Source organism: Monodelphis domestica, chromosome 4, assembly GCF_027887165.1.
Source record: "Monodelphis domestica isolate mMonDom1 chromosome 4, mMonDom1.pri, whole genome shotgun sequence".
Classification (NCBI taxonomy): domain Eukaryota; kingdom Metazoa; phylum Chordata; class Mammalia; order Didelphimorphia; family Didelphidae; genus Monodelphis; species Monodelphis domestica.
Genome location: NC_077230.1, coordinates 570,111 through 587,641, shown reverse-complemented (window position 1 = coordinate 587,641; position 17,531 = coordinate 570,111). Strand labels below are relative to the sequence as shown.

The window sequence follows — 17,531 nt, the reverse complement described above, 5'->3', positions numbered from 1 at the left end:
GTGATCTGTGAATTCTTTCAATTTCAATTTTATTTTCTTGTTTGAAGATCTCTGGGCAGTTATCTTTGATAATTTCTTGTAATATGATGTCCAAGATTTTTTCTTGATCATGACTTTCAGGTATTCCAATAATTCTCAAATTGTCTCTCCTATATCTATTGTCTAGGTCAGTTGTTTTTTCAATAAGATATTTCATGCTTTCCTTTTTTTTTATTCCTTTGATTCTGCTATATTTTTTCTTGATTTCTCATGAAATCATTAGTTTCTAGATGGTCAATTCCTTAACTTTTTTTCCTGTGATTTTCTCAGCCCAAACACTACTTTATAAAACTGAATTTTTAAAAATGTGACTTGTAATATACTTCTCTTCACTATAGAAAAGGGGAAAAAGTATATAACTCACAAGGGAAAAATGAGATTTTCAAAATCTTCACAAACTTAGATGTTTCCTACAAAATTTTATGACATCAAACTAGAATTAACTGTCCCCATCTGGCCACAGAAATATAAATAAAGGCCACCTAAATTGAAAGATCATTTGTTACAAGTTAGAAGCATATATTCTGACACAATGAGAATGAAGGGAATGAGGATTAAAGGAATTCAGCAAGTAGAAGAAAGAAGTGACTGGTTCCAGATATCAAAGAAATAAGGAAAGTGCATTTTTAAGGTGTTTTATGACTGAAAGATTAAGAACACACAATATAAATCTCTTCTCCTAGGATAATGATTAATGTATCATTCTAGTAGAGAGAATTCCAAAGAATGTATGGAAGAGAGAAATTTAATCAAATAGGGATACGAATATGTAAAGTTCTAAGAAAGGTGAAGTCATGAGGGTTAAAGGAAAAATTTGGAGTTAGGGAGAGAAGTTTGGGAAGGATTGATTAAATTTTTTAGGTATGCCTATTTGAAGAGTACTGATTGTCCTCTTTAGTACCTTTCCATAATCAGTTTAAGATTACAAAACTCATGAGACTTTGTATAGGTTTACAAACCCATCCTTCTCTTTTTATCCTGTTTGATAAGACATTTAAAAGAACCTAACAAATGCTCGTTAAGGAACTGACAGGTAAAGAAAATAATTGTTTTCTTTGTTCTGGTGTAACTAGTTACACTAAAGACCTTTGTAAAATGATAATAATTGTAAGCAAGTAGCTTTTCCAAGCCTACCTGCCTTGTCCTTTGTGAGGGGTTGGTTTACAACTTGAAAGCTTCCTGGTTAAGGCAGATTTGCCTTTTATCCGCCCTCTTTAAGATAGCTGGATGGGGGTAGGTTGAAGAAACAAGGAATTGATTTGGCTCTTTGGTTGATTTTAAAGAAAAAATAAAAGGAAAAAATTATCGCCAAAACGTTGAGCCTGAACTAATGGGGGGGGGGGGGGGAAACCAATATGCCCTTGAAAAAAATTGAGATTTTAAATGTTACCATTAGTAGTTATAAATCCAGATTTGATTTGGTCAAATTTATTGAGAGACTAAATCATAATGTGGCCTTAAAGTAAGATATATTTTCCTATCAGAACTTAATGCAAACCATATTTTCTACTCCACATGAAGGCATTATTCTGGAAAATTCATGTTTTAGAAAACCTGTCTTAAATACAGTCTCAGCAACTTATTAGCTATCTGACTATAAGCAAGTTACTGTACCTCTCTCTGTATGTGGAATAGGGGGTCACAAACAATGGACCCCTACACTTAAATAAATGATGGAGTCAGGAACAGAAGTATAAGATAGCAGTTTATTCTTTTGCAAAAGGGACATTCCTTAGCTTTGGATGCTTAAGGACTGCCAAAATATTGAGTTCAGAGACCCAATTTATAAGGTCTTCTAAGCATAGAAACTCCCCCCTCCCCACCACTCTTCCTTTGTTCCAGCCAGATATCAGTCATAACAGGAATCTTCTTTGTCATACTTAAGAAATAAATGCGTTAATCTTCTCTGAAATCTTTAAGAGTGAATCTTGTTTGACATCTTCAAGGCCTTTGACATTTGAAGTGGACAGTCCAAGGACTTTGTTTTTAGAGAGGGGGTGGTGTTCTGAAAGGAGGGGAAAATACTAACTTAAACTTAGTTTCTTGAAAATATTGGAATGAAACACTTCTTATATCCCACTCATCTGTTTACTAAAGTTTGTAACAAGACTAATAATGGCACCCATCTCCTAGGATTGTTGTGAGGATTACATAATTCTGAAGTGTTTAATACAGTGGCGCATAAATGTTAACAATTGCTATTATTATTATTAAAATGAATATAATTACTCCATAGTAGAATTCATTTTAGATGTGGTTATGCCTTGTACAGTTCTGTGTCAGGGGGTACTTAGCTCCAGGCACTAAAGCTCCTCGGACTGAGGGGCCACACAGAGCCCCATTAAGAGATAACTGACTGTACTTTGACTTGTAACTTTAATCAAGTAAAGTGATTCATGGGAGGCATAACCTCCCAAGAGTCAAAGGGGAGAATTGTGAAATTAAAATTGGACTTTTTAATCTTATTTTTGTTTAGTTATAAAATAGATTAATATTCTTCTTCACTGTATGTACCTAACTTCCTTGCTTTTGCAAGTTCACTCAGTTAACCTCAGGCCACATGAGTCAAATTCTACTCTTGAATATCCTTGTAACTAACATTCATTACCTATTTTCCAGAAAAATTTGATTAACCTAAAGGTCAATCTTATCAATTTAAAACTATTTATTGCAACTCGCATCACCCAGGGCAACAGAGTCTACTTCCATCCCCAGCTTACTAATGTTATGTCCCAATGACATAATAGGGGAAAACCTCCTCATTTAAATGGCTAGCCAATCATAATCTATATTGCTTGAGATTTTGCTGTTTTTGTTCATCTTAAAAGATCTTATACCTAAATTGAGGTTCTTAGTCATTGAGAGAAGCTACTGGCCTATTCTTACTAATAAATTGATCCTGCTTAGAACTTTTCCCTAATTTCTATTGCAAGAAGGCTAAGAGGACTGGAAGGTGTACATATTTTTGAATCTTTGTGATATATTTATTATTGCATTATTTTATATGACAATTAAGCAGGGGAGTTTCTTATAGAAAGTGTGTTTCATCAAGAATTTAGCACAATGTTTCATGCCTATTGAATCGTTTAAAAATTAAACTCATAGGAATGGAAGGAGTGGCAACAGCCTTGTCCTTTGGTTCCTCACCATACCTCTCATTAGATTGTTCTTACTCTCTCATTCTCATGCACACCAGCAGGTTAAGAAGGAAATTAAAAAACAAAACCCAAAAAGGCCTGGCCCTGGCATCACCAGCTGTACCCAGCAGGCTTCTTGAGTATCATGGCATAAGGTGACTTGATTCCATAATGGCATTATGCATCTAAGCTTGCTTTCCGATATTAGGAGAATTGTTAACTGAGGCCTTTGTTGTGGCTACCTGACTCGCCTCTAGCGGTACTGGAGTTACAAACAGGAAGTGAAGCCGTCCCAGGAAGTTTTGTTCAGTATTATTCTAGAAAGTAACTCAAGACAGCAGCACCTTCGTAACCTCATTTCATCCTAGTACAGTCATCGTCTCTACTTCTCCAATACAATTTTGATACGTTATAATGCTGTCTCTAGATTTCCTTTTAAACGATTCCCGGAAAATGATACAAAAACCTTCCCTGAATTGTATAACGCTCACTTTGTTAGAGAAAGGACAACTCTGGGGAGAAGAATGAAGCTGTTGACATAACTGTTGTTTATTCATTTCAGTCACGTCTGACTCTGTTAGCGCATTTGAGGTTTTCTTGGCAACTATCACTGACACGGTTTGTCATTGCCTTCTCCGGCTCATTACAGAGTGGAGGGGTTGAGGCAAAGGCCCTGCAGATAGCACGTTTCTGAGGCCAGATTGGAGCTCAGGAAGGCGTCTTCGTGGTTGTAGGGCCCGGACACTCACCCTGGTGCGGCCTGGCTGCCGGAGGACTTAGCTTACTCATGTTTTCTTGGAGGTCATAGTGCTTTGCACATTGTTATAACAAAGGGCATTCCGTGAATAGTAATTAGATGTATATGTGACCCCGGCCCCCCTAACTCTCTTCAGGCTTCTCCATTCCCATGAGTGATGTCAGCATCGCAAAGCTGCCAATTGCCTGATGCGGCGCTCTTTCCTCAGGCTTCTCTGTCCTCGTTCTCTGTTGGATTGCATTTCCTAATTTCCTGTGCTGTATCTTCGTCCAGGCCACTCGCCAACGGCGACTTTCCCCCGAGGCTCTTTCTTGGGTGCTCTTGAAGAAATAGACAACAGTTGGCTTCATAGTCTTTCCAGCTTCCGTGGATTCAATGGTGTTTTCTCCCCGCCAGTTATTCTCATCTCGGCTTATCCAGCGCTCTGACCTGTGGTCACACCGAGACTCACATCTCCGGATGACGGGGACATTCCAATTCAGCGTCCCGGACCCCCTCGGCTCCCCTCTAAACGTACTTTACTCCTCACGTCCCCACTCCTGCGGAGAGGACACCACCGTCCTCCCGGTCTTCGTGCCGAGCCTCGTCTGTCCCTTGGAGGCTTTGGGGCGCCTTTTGGGTGTCCCCTTCTCTCCCGGTCCTGCTTCATCACTTCCTGCCTGGCAGTGTGCCTGCCACAGAGGAGGCCTTTTATGGCTGACTTGCTTCGTCCACATTCGGGCTTCCGTTGGGCTCTCCTGGGCCCGCTTCTCCCTCCTTCAATGGTACTCTTCCCTTGATGCCATCTCCATGCTGACTGAGCATTCCCACGTCTACCATCAGCTCCCAAACTCTCTGCCGACCTCCGATCTTCTGTCAGGCATCCGGAACTGGGTGTCCAGTGGATGCGTTCAGTTCAGGTCCGAGACAGAACATGCCGTACCTAATCCTCTGCCCCAGCGTGTCTGTGTCATGTCTCCAGGGCGCCTGCCCCCTTTCTCCCCTGACAGTGCCACTTCCGGTGCTCACCTTCATCCCCTCCTTCCTGTGCTGTTGTACTACGGCTTCCTGGTCCAGCCTCTCTCCAGTCACTTCATCGTGCAGCTCTGACGATGGAACTCCCCGGCGCCTGTGAATCCAATGCAGAAGTGGCGGATAGTCAAAGTCCTTCACCAACTAGCCATCTCCTACCTTCTCAGGCTCCCCCGCCTTACGCTCTGAAGTGGACCCTTCAGTCCCTCTTGGGGGGGAAACTGAGTCCCATTGGCTCCCTGGCTATTCCATGAACAAGGCTCTCCTCCTCTTGGCTTCAAGCACTTTCTGCGGCTGGCCTGGCTTCCCTGGAATGCTCTTCCTCCTCACTTCTGACTACTGACCTCACTGGCTTTCTTTAAATGCCAACTAAAATCCGACCTTCTGCAGAACCTTCCCCCAATCCCTCTCAATTCCAGTGCCTTCCCTTTCAGTATTTCCTACTCTTCCTGCATTTAGGCTGCTGGTATATATGTGCTTGCAGGTTGTCTCCCTCCCTCACTAGATTGAAAGCTCCTGGAAGCCAAGGGCTATCTCTGTTTGTATCTCCGGTGCAGTTTCTGTCCCTTCGTTGGCACTTAATAAACGTTGATTGACTGATCCTCCTAAAATGCAGATCTGATCCCTACCCAGCCCCCAGCCAGCTGGGATCAACTACGAATCCTTTGGTCTGCAGAGCTCTTCAACCTGACCTCTTCTGCACCTCCTACCCCTTATCTTCTTTTGGTTGGCTGCCATTTGTCTTTCCTCCAGCAAGCAAGTCTTTCCTTGTTAACTTTTCAAAGAGGAAAACCAAGTTGTGCGCATTTAACTGTTGGCCGTAATCTAGACTCATCATCACTCACTTCTGTAAAGAGCAGAACAAGACGCATCCTTTCTGACGACTTCTCCGTGGCCAGCCTTGGTCATTATAACTGTATAGTATTCGCTTTTGTTTTCTTGTTATTTCGGTTTTCATGATCATGGTCGATGAATACATTATTTTTCTGATTCCGCTTATCACTCTATATTAGTTCCTTTAAATTATTTCATACTTCTGCGAAAATCTTTATGTTCATTATTTCTAATGATATCATTATATCCATGTACCATCATTGGTTTAATCATTAACTGTTCTGTGCTTATAGAATTTGTTTCCACTTCTTCGCTAGCTCTTTCTGTTTCCTTGGGTCTTATACCTGGCAGTCTGGTCTCCTGTTAGAAGTTATTTTAGACGTGTTTAAAGCATAATCCCAAGTTGTTTTTCTGAATGATTTGACCAGTTTGTTTATATACCTGCCTGTTGTCATTGTCTCCAATATTATCTGCTTTTTTGTCATTACCTTAACTATGTGATTCTGTATAGTAATCCTACATGAAAAATACTTTCTCTTTTTCTAATTTTTATTACAGTGTAACATTTAACATTCTACTTAGGACTCCATTTTGAACTTATTGTGGTATATGGTATGGCATGTAGTTCTAAATCGCTCTCCAGCTTTCTCAGAAGTCTTTGTCAATAAGGAATTCTTTCCCAGGGATTTTATGGTTTCAGTTATTTTGAGACCATTAGGCTAGTGGGTCTGATTTTTTATTTTCTGATTGTTGCTTATCCCAGTCTATTTCATTGTTTTCCTTAGACAATAACAAAATCTTGATGATTACTCCTTTGTAGTAGAGTTCAGAATATGCTATTTACCTCTTCATTCTTTTTTTTAATAGAGCCTCTGACTTCAAGAAACTTATATTATATCTTACTTTTTATTTAAGTTAATTTATGTAGTCAATTTAAAATATTATTCCTTGGTTACAAGAATTATATTATTTCCCTCCTCTCCCCTCACCTGATCTTGTAAGGAAGGCTTCTTTCTAACTTCTCCCCATTACAGATAATATTTGCTGATGGATTTAGGTATATACTTCTTATCATTCTAAGGAAGAAATTTATACCTACGCTTTCAAGTGTTTTTAACAGGAATGAGAGTTGCATTAAGAAGGAAGAGGGATTGGGAAACAATCTTCATAATAAAAACCTCTGACAAAGGTCTAATTACTCAGATTTATAAAGAGCTAAACCAACTGCACAAAAAACCAAGCCATTCTCCAATTGATAAATGGGCAAGGGACATGAACAGGCAGCTCTCAGATAAAGAAATCAAAACTATTAATAAGCACATGAAAAAGTGCTCTAAATCTCTTATAATCAGAGAGATGCAAATCAAAACAACTCTGAGGTATCACCTCACACCTAGCAGAGTGGCTAACATGACAGCAAAGGAAAGTAATGAATGCTAGAGGGGATGTGGCAAAGTCGGACATTAATGCATTGCTGTGGAGTTGTGAATGGAGTTGTGAATGCCCTCCATGCTGGAGGGCAATTTGGAACTATGCCCATTTTCACAATATTTAATATTGTATTAGAAATGCTAGCAATAGCAATAAGAGAAGAAAAAGAAATTGAAGGAATCAGAATGAACAAAGAGGTAATAAAACTATCTCTTCAAAGTTGATATGTGACATATATGGAATATCCTAGTGAGTGAACTAAATTAGTTGAAAGTATCAATAATTTTAGCAAAGGAAATAAAGTGGAAAGATGGAATGCTTTGATCTGCAATCAGACTCCAATCATTCCTTCTTTGGCTGTGGATAGCATTTTTTATCATGAATCCCTTATGGGATGTCATGGTAACTTGAATTGCTGATATTAGCCTTTCTTGGTTGATCATCATACAATATTTTTGTTCTCCTGGTTCTGCTCACTTCACTTTGCATCATTTCATGTAAGTCTTTCCAAGTTTTTCTGAACTCTTCCTGCTTGTTGTTCCTTATGACACTTGTGGTATACTGGCATATGCTACCACTTGTTTGGCCATTCCCCAATTCATAGACAATCTCTCAGTTTTCATTTCTTTGCCACTACAAAAAGAGTTGCTAAAAATGTATTTGTAGAGATACGTCCTTTTCCCTTATCTCTGATCTCTTTGGGATACAGACTCTGGGGTGGTATTGCTGGGTTAAAGGATATGCATAGTTTTGTGGCCCTTTAGGAATAGTTCCATATTTTTCTCTGGAATAGTTGTATCAGTTCACAGTTCTACCAACAGTGTATTAATGTCCCATTTTTCCACTTCTCTCACATTTTGCCATTTTTCTTTTTGAATATGAAGTGGTATCTCGAGAATTGTTTTGATTTGCTTTTCTTTAATTAGTAGTGATTTAGAGCATTTTTTCATATGACCATTAATTTCTTAGTTTCTTCCTCTGAGAACTGCCCATTCATATCCCTTTGGCCCTTTATCAATTGGGAAAATGCTTTATATTCTTAGAAATTTGAATCAGTTCTCTATATTTGAGAGATTAGACCTTTTTCAGAGATACTTGCTATAACCCCCCCACCCCAATTTATTCCCTTATTAATCTTGGTTGAATGGATTTTGTTTGTACAGAAACTTTTTAATTTAATGTAATAAAAATTAGCCCTATCATTTTTTATAATGTTCTCTACATAATTTTTGGTCATATAGAAGGCTGTAGATAAACATTTCCATGTTTCCCTAATTTGTTTATGGTATCACCTTTTATTTCTAGATCAAGTATCCATTTTGATTTGTATGGTGTCAGTTATTGGTGTATGCCTAGTTTCTCCCATATTATTTTCTAGTTTTCCTAGCAATTTTTGTCAGGAAGTGAATTCTTCCCCCCAAAACTTGGATCTTTGTGTTTATCGAACACTAAGTTGCTATGAACATTAACAGCCATGTGTCAATTACCTAATCCAATGATGGCGAACTTATGGCACATGTGCCAAAGGTGACACATAGAGCTCTCTCTGTGGGCACATTTGTGCCCCAGCCGCCCCCAGAGTTTGTCACTAGAAAGGCAGAGGGGCTCTGGCAGAGTGGATTCCCCTCTCCTTCTCCACTCAGGCTGAGGACATTCCTCATTTCTCCCACCCCAGTGCCCAGCAGCCCAATGGGAGCACTTCCTCCCTCCCCTGTTTGGGGTAAGGAAGACAGCTCACAGGTGGCTGAGCTGGAGGAGAGTGGAGCACTGGGCCATCCCCACCCCTTCTCTCTACTCACTGAAGACATTCCTCCCTTTACCCACCCCTCTGTCCAGCAGCCCAATGGGAGAGCTTTCCCTCTCCCCTTTTTGGGGTAAGGAGGGGTGGGACACATGGTCTCCAAAAGGTTTGCTATCACTGACCTGATCTATTCCAATGATCTCTTTCTTAGCCAGTACCAGATTATTTGAATAAATGACTAATTATAGTATAATTTGAGTATACTTTTATGAGTATAATTTTATAATTTTGAGTAATAATTTAATTAAGGAGTAGACCTCCTTCCTTTCTGTTTTCTTCCCAATAATTACCTTGATATTTCTAACCTTTTGTTCTTCCAGATGAATTTCATTGTTATTCTAGTTCTATAATTTTGTGTGTAATTTGATTGGTATGGCACTACAGAGGTAAATTAATAGGTAGAGTTGTCATTTTTATTGAATTGGCTCAGCCTATCCATAACCAATTAATTAAGTCTGACTTAGTGTGAAGAGGTTTTGTAATTGTGTTCATATAAGTGCTAGTCTTGTTTTGGCAGATATACATCCCAAGTATTTCATGTTACATGCAATAATTTTGAATGGAATTTACTTTTCTGTCTCTTGCAGGTGGACTTTGTTGGTAGTAAATAGAAATGCTAATGATTTTATGGATTGGTTTTATTTTGGGCTGTTTTGCTGAAGTTAATTATTTCTAATCGTGTTTTTCTTTAGGATTTTCTAGGTATACTATCTGCAAGAGTGATTGATAATTTTGTTTGTTTCCTGTTCTAATTCCTTCTAGAGCTAGCATTTCCAGTACAATATTAAATAATAATGGCAACAGTGGGCATCCTTGCTTCACACCCTGATCTCATTGTGAATGGGTGTTATAGTTTGTCAGATGTTTTTTCTGCATTCATTAAGATAATCATATAGTATATAACGTTTTAAATTTAATGCTCTAATAGCATTTCATTTAAAATGTTCACATCCGGTTTCATTATTAGAAAGATTGGTCTATAGTTCTCGTGCCTGATTTAGGAAGTACACCTCGTACAGTTTGGAAGAATTCTCTCTTCCCCAATTTTTCCAAATACTTTTTACCCTCCGTGTGGGTGGTAAGCTTATTTTGTAGTCTTCAATCTTGGCATCGAATTCAAAATCTTTGAGCCACTCTGTAGCCGAATTTCATGTTTTAGCCACCGGAGAGATGCGCATCTGGAGCGTCCAAGACGAGTGCTACACTTTATAGAGCTGTTAGTGAATTGAATTCCGTCTCTGGAGTGGGAGTTAGAGATGGGGGGTTGGGAACAGCCTGTCTCACTTCCTTGACCTCGCTTCTTTCTTTGTCACCGCAGGTGTCCCGAGGCACGTGATGAGGAAGCAGTAGCTGCACCGGAAGGAAGATTTCCTCTTCACTAAAGAAGCGTCTGTCTTCTGTCCGTTTAAGATTTACTCCCTGCCCCCACGGGCTGATTTGGGCGGTTTCCTTCTCTCCCAGAAGAGTTCCTCGTCAGGATGCCGAGCTCCCTGCGGAAGGTGACGGACTGACCTTCTCTCCGGCCCTCTGCAGCCTTTGCCGTGGCTCCTCTTGAACATGACTCATGGGGAAGAGCTTGGCTCCGATATGCACCAGGATCCCGTCGTCTTAACTTACCTCGAAGGGTTACGGATGCATCAGGCCGCTGCGAGGCCGGCGCCTGTGGTCGACAGAAAGCCCTCGGGGCTCGGCGACGAGGGCCAGAGCTTCAAGATTTCCGGAAGGGCGGTTCCTGGCGGCCAAAGCAATGGTCCGAGTGTCCGGCCGAGCACGTGTCAGGGCTCCGGCGTGCTGCACCTCAAGAAGGCCCGGCTGCTGCAGTCGTCGGAGGACTGGGACACCCCCAAGAGGAGGCGCCTGTCCGATTCCCTCGTGGACTTGGACGTAAAGCCGGAGGCGCTGCTCGCCGGCATGGTCGGAGAGGCGCCCAAAGGCAAGCAGGACAGCACGCTGCTGGCGTCTTTGCTGCAGTCCTTCAGCTCCCGGCTGCAGAGCGTCGCCTTGTCCCAGCAGATCAGGCAGAGCCTCAAGGAGCAGGGCTGCCCCCTGAAGGCGGACACAGACGCGCGCTGCTACGGCCTGGCGTCCACTCACCTGAAGACCCTCCTGCGCAGGAGCAAGACCAAAGAGCCGGAGCCGGCGGCAGACCCCCCCGACGGCGCGGCCGAGGCGACCGGCGAGCCCCTGTCGTGCGCCGCGAGGCTCCAGGCCGTGGCCAGCATGGTGGAGAAGCGGTCCAGCCCCGCGGCCTCGCCCAAGCCCAGCGTGGCCTGCAGCCAGCTGGCGCTGCTGCTCTCCAGCGAGGCGCACCTGCAGCAGTACTCTCGGGAGCACGCGCTGAAGGCGCAGAGCGCCCACCAGGTGGCGAGCGAGAGGCTCGCGGCCATGGCCAGGCTCCAGGAGAGCGGCCTCCGGGACCGCCCCCATTTCCCATCGTCCAGAGCGCTGGCGAGCCCCGCCCACGGCCCAGCCAGGCCGTCCTCCAGCGAGTCGGGAGCAGCCCTCCCCTCCCCCCCTCGGAGCGCCGACTGCGGGAGCGGCCTGAGACAGGCGAGCAGCCACAGCTTGCTTCTGCACCTTCTCAAGAGCCAGAGCGCGGCCGGGCCAGCCGGCGGGCCCGAGCAGCCGGAGCGGGGCTCCGCCTTCGAGGGGAGCAGCGCCAGCACGACCGACGACGGCTCCGACCCCAACCCCAGCTTCACCGAGGACGACAGCAGCGGCGACGAGAGCTCCCACTCCAACTGCGGCCCCATCGACCTGTCCTTCAAGCAGCGCGTGCAGAGGCCCGAGGCCGGCCGGCCGGCCTCTCTGGACAGCCTCACGCAGTCCCTGCTGCACACGTGGGACCCGCGGGGCCCGGGGCTCCGCACGGAGGAGGAGGCCCCCCGCGGCGCGCGCCTGAACCCCCACCAGAAGGTCACTCTTCTCCAGCTGCTGCTCGGCCACAAGCACGAAGAGCGCCCGGAGCAAGCGGCTGCCGCTCAGGGATCGCCGGGCTCGGCGCCGGGCAGCCAGCGGGAAAGCCCCGGCGTGCCCCGGGCGGCTCCGCGCAGCACGCCGCCGTCCCTGGCCTGCGCAGCCGCAGACTCGCCCCTCAACCTCTCCCAGCAGCCTCTGGGGCGGCGCGCCTCGCCGCAGTACCTGTGTGCTGTCCAGCCCCAGCCACTGGCGAGCCCCGCGGCCAGACACCTGGTGGACCGCAGCCCCGGGCGGGAGCTGCCGGCGGCCAGCCCGCCCAGCGCCGCGGCCTTCAGCGCCAGCAAGCTGCTGCAGAACTTGGCCGCGGGGGCCGCGGACGAGCCCAGGGCCTGCAGGCCACCACCGAAGCCCGCGGGCCTGGGGGAGAGGCGGGGCAGCCCCCAGCAGGCCTTCCGCAGTCCGCCGGAGCCGGGGCTCTCCGGCTCTGAGATCGAGAACCTGCTGGAGAGAAGGACCGTCCTTCAGCTGCTGCTCGGCCACGGCAGCAGAAACAGGAGCGAGAAGCAGGACAGAGCGCCAGACGAGAGCTGCCGAGAGCAGGCCGAGATACTGGCCGTCCAGATTAAGTCGGAGCCCTGCGACGATCCGCCCGTCCTGCCCAGCGGCCACCGCCCGACTCACGGGCTCCTCGGGGCGCTTCCGGCCCTGCACAGGGGTGCAGCCGCCTCCCCCTCCGAGGACCTCAAGGCGGAGCCGCCGTCGCCTCAGGACTTCTCCAGGAATGGCCTCCTGAGCCGGCTGCTGAGACAGAACCAGGAGGCCCCCCTCACCGACGGTCAGCTCTTAGAGCCACAGGGACGCGCAGTGGCGCCCAAGAAGAGGAAGCTGCCCGGGGAGCCCGCACAGAGTCTGTTTAAGAAAAGGATGAAGAGTCAGCCCTGCCCGGAGGAGCCCCGCGGGGCCAAGTGGGGCGGAAGTGACCTCCAACTCGGGCCCTCGGCCGGCCGTGACCCGGGCAGCGAGCCCCCAGGCGGGCACTGGCATCGGGAGAGCCAAGGCTTCAACGTGCTGAAGCAGCTGCTTCTCTCTGAGAACTGCGTGAGAGACTTGTCAGGGCACAGGAAGAGCACAGCCAGCGAGGGCAGGAAGAGGGGAGGCAGGAACCACGTCCTGCACGGCGGGCCGGACTTGAGCCTCTGCTCGCTGAACGGTCAGCTCGCCAGTTGTCTGGGCAGCAGGACCTTCCCGTACGCGGGGGCCGGCCCGGGCTCCCCCTACCAGGGTTCTCCGGAGCCCCTGGCCAGCGGGGCCTCCACGCAGGAGGCCGGCCCGCTCAGCGTGTGCCCCATCCCCGGCGAGAGGGGGCCCATCAAGTGGGTCATAGCAGGCTTGGAGAAGAGCGAGTGTGCGAGAGACTCGCCGCGGCTGACCAAGACCAACCCCATCCTGTACTACATGCTGCAGAAGGGGGCGAGCTCCGGGGGCCTCCGGGACGCCTGGAGCGAGTCACCGGCCAGAAGCACGGCGCGGGTGGCAGTCAAGGAGGAGCTGAGCAGCCCCTGCGAGAGCCCCTCCCACGGCCGGAACGCCAGCGGGGAAGCCTACGGACTCCTGCAGAGGGTGCTCACTATTAAGAAGGAAGCCGAGTGAGTCCCTGCCGGCCGCCTGCGCAGCTGAACTTGAGCGTTCTAGACACGAGAGCATGTTCTCAGGACTGTTTGGGAGCTTCGTGATCCCTGCGATGTGTAGACTAGGCAGCGCTGCTTCCCGCTCTACACTCGCTGTCGCCCCGCTGCCGGTCGGTTATAGAGCACTTCCCAAAGGCCTGTGGGAGTGTGCGGGGCTCTCCAGCTACCCGGAATCAGAATCCGTGGCAGCATTAGCCCATCTTCCTCCAGTTCGTGCTCCATGGACCTGATCCCACTTTGGGGAGGCAGAAACAGCGGTAGCTTCTATTTATGTGTCTGTGTCTGTGTGTGTGTGTGTGTGTGTGTGTGCGCGAGTGTGTGTGTGTGTATGCACGTGTGTACGTGTGTGCATGTGCGTGTATATATAAATTTTAAGGAGTTGTAAATACATAGACATATTTCTGTATGTAGCATTTTTAAAGGTTACTTTTAAAAATCGCTACATTGAGAACATAGTGCCTGCTTATTCCTCCTTCTTGGACCCAAAAGAGAAGCTTGAGAGCTCTGCACAGAGAAGCCCCTCTTCTCCGCATGGGAGAGGCCCAGCCCAGCCTTCCCCGACGTCCTCCCGGACTCCTCGCTGTCTCTTTCACTGCCCAGCCGGTGGGAGCACTATGGGGGGGGGGGGCTGTCAGCTCCTTCTTGGGAATGGTGGTCTTCCGTTCCAGCCCCTCGATCCCCTCACTGTGCCCAGCCGCACTCCCTCCTCCCTGAGAATCGGGAACTCTGACGTGCTGCCCAACAGCCCCGAAAGGCTCTCCCTCCCTCCACCGTCTCTTCGCGCTTCGCCCGAGAACCCAGAGCCCGAGCTTGGGAGCCACGCCACCCTTAGGGTGTCTGCAGATCCAGCTCAGACCCTTCTTACAACAATCAGTGGGCCGAGGCGGGAGGGTCATTGTCTCAGGAAAATCAGCCGGTTGTCTCCGTTGGCCACATCTACTTCGATAGCCCCGAGCAAGGGACTCGCGTGAGCTGTCCATCCTGCCTCATCTCGGCAGGATTCGAGTCCAGGTCCTCTGACACCAGAGCCAGCTCTCCCCACTGCGCCACACTGCCTGACCTGCACGAAGCGGCCACCCCAGAAAAGCGCTCCCGTGTCGTGGGAAGCCGAGAGACGACGGAGCGTGGAGGGACGTGGCCATTGGACGGGCGGGCGGACAAGCAGGCAATCTGGGCAGCAGCAGGTGGCCCGGAGTCGGCAGTGGGCCGTGCGTGTCCGGCGGCTCGAAGGCAGGCCCTTTTCTGGCTGGGAACGAGGGCTTCTGACGGCCAGTCGGATGTCGCCTCTTAGAGACACTGAAACTTTTAAAGTGGAAACGTTGACTCGTCCTCGTCGACAGCCTCCTTGATGTCGGAGGCTCCGCCCACAAGCGGGCCTCTTGAGGATTTCTGGCGCCGCTAGTCGTCCTGTTGCACCACCAGAATCAGCCGTGAGGATAGAGGGAGGGGGATCCGCAGGCACAGTGGTGGCCGTCCTCAGAGCTCTGGGAGCTGTTCAGAAGAGCTAAGCGGACCCCCTGTTCTGTAAGCAGAGGACGGTGACGAGTGTGAGAGGGGCTCCAGAATTGCCGCTTCTTTGGCCGGCCTTGGGAAGAGGGTTCTCGGAGAAGTTCCCACTTGATATTGCGGAGAAAGGGAGCTCACTGGAGCCTGGCAGACCCCTCCAGAACTTCCCCCATGAGACTCCTTTGAGGGGGCGCTGCGGCTCTCCCGGACATCAGGGAGGAGCTTCACCAGCGTCTTACAGAAGAGCGGGCGGCTTTTATACACCTATAAATATATACATACAGAGTGTACATACGTACCTTGACTTGTTACACATGATGCTGAAACCGATTTTTCAAAGTGATGTAAATAGTGATTTCCTTAATGAAAATACATATTTTGTATTGTTCTAATTCAGAGGAAAAGCCTTTTAACCTCAGAGTTCTGTATAGCCCCTGTATAAGTGTACATAGGAGCAGATAGATTTAACATTTGTGCATGTGTGTATACGGTTGCAAGTCTGGGAAGAATGTATAAAATAAGCCTTTTATTTAAAGTCGTGATTACCTGCTGCATGAAGCATGCATGGGGGACCCTGTGCATATGGCAACATGTCTTAAGTCACTCAGATGTCCATCAGAAATAACAGTATTCCATGTTGGGACTTCACTTTTGCTGTGGTATTTTAAGCTTTGTGAAAGGATATGCTTTGAATCCAAGTGTCCAAGAGAATCAAGCGAATGACTTTTTCGACATAAAGAGCCCACACTATGGTCATTGAGTTTTAATCCATCGAAAACAAAAGCAAAATATTGTCTCGGGAGTATCCTAATGCTAGAAAAGAACGGAGCGTTACATTTCATTAACATCCATGATCGAAATGAGGAGGTTGACACAACCAGTTTTGTTATGATGTGCTCAGTTATATAACTTGTCATTTTTATTAAAGTTTAATTTCTTCATGTGGCGTCATAAAACTGTGCATACTGCAGTGTGAAGGTTTTTGTTTTTGTTTTCGTTTTTTTAAATCTTCCGGTGTTTACTTCCTGCGGTGGATTTGAATAAATGAGAAAAATGCATTGTCTTCTTGGTTTGAAATGACTTTTATTTTTGTCTTTATTTGTATCTTGTTTTAGTAATAATAGAATATTTCAGTGAAAGGCTTTGAGCATGAAAAGAAATCCAGAATGACACCTACTCTGTCTGGTGTATTTTTTAAAACTTGAGAATCTTCAGAAGAAATGGCCATTTTGTTATTCATGATAGAGGAAAGGAAAACTAGAAATCGTACAATATACACTGTAGATTTTGGAGAGTATATTGCAAAGAATTCAGAGAAAGGTTAGCTAAGAACTAATAGACTCAGATTCTATCAGAGTAATCCCTTGCAGAGCAGTGATACAAAATGAAATTTGAAGAACACACTTCCTAAAAGGTGGAAGAAATCATTATATAATGAAACCAGTATGTGTGCATCAGGAATTAATTCATTGACCAATTTGGGTTTTTGTTTGTTTTGCTTTTCTCAGCAGAATTGGGTGTAAGGATAATTTAAGGGTTGTGATTTAAAATCTAAATTAATTGGTCACCAGGGGAAAATCCCCAAATAAAATACCCAAGTCAGTCTGAAAATTTATTGACATTTTTCATTAATATAGAGGGAAGGATTTAAGGAGAAAGAAGGAAGAGGGTATAGGATTTCTCCCTTAAGGAGAAAGAGGAAGGAGAGTATAGGATTTCTCCCACCTGGCCTGTGCCAGGGGGAAGTTCAAGATCTCCATCACTAGGCCTCTGAAGAAGATTAAAGGCTTCTACGAGGATAAAGCTTGGAAAGTAAAGGAGGGAAACTCAGCCAGAAACTCGCCACCGAATAGCTGTAGCCACACCAGGATGCCGAAAAGCCCAGCATGCTGCCACCAGCCACCTCTCCGCCACCAAAGGTACCAGAGAGAAGTGACACGAAATATATAGACCTTTTACTCTTGTGTCCCCCCCTCTCAATTTTCATGTCTACACATCAGAGGCTATTCTCCAGGGCTGCCCATTCTTTCGTTCTCATCTTCTTTGATTAGATTATATCTTTGAGTTACTTAACCTTTTTGTGATGAATTTACCCTTTATAGTTACTTAACACCTTTTTGTAGTAAGATCTAAAATAGACTTAGCTTAAAGTTCTAGCTTCACTGTACCTTCATTGTTCAATCAGGAGATGACAACTTTATCTTCCCATAAAGTAAGCTCTAAGTAGGGTGGAGTAGTTTAAAGTTCACATGGGAATGTTGGCTGTTAAAACGTGAAGGTCTTTTGACATTTTACACTTCTCTAGTCCCATACATATTTCTTTAACAATATTTTTAAAAACTAGCCTTTATATTCTTTCCTAATCAGTCACCTAAAGCATTGTGTTGTATGTTATGCCACATTTGAAA

At 46.4% G+C, this 17,531-nt stretch overlaps 1 protein-coding gene across 4 annotated transcripts in view; it reads left to right on the top strand.

Annotated features, from left to right (window-relative positions):
- The window catches only part of NRIP1 (nuclear receptor interacting protein 1), a 102,940-nt gene extending 86,754 nt beyond the window's left edge, over window positions 1-16,186 (top strand). For all 4 annotated transcript variants that reach the window (XM_056825948.1, XM_056825947.1, XM_056825949.1 and 1 more), the window contains one exon: window positions 10,329-16,186. In XM_056825948.1, coding sequence (XP_056681926.1) covers window positions 10,568-13,579 — 3,012 coding nt within the window. In that variant the 5' untranslated portion in view covers window positions 10,329-10,567 and the 3' untranslated portion in view covers window positions 13,580-16,186. The remainder of the gene's footprint in view (window positions 1-10,328) is intronic.
- The last annotated feature ends 1,345 nt before the right edge of the window (window positions 16,187-17,531 follow it).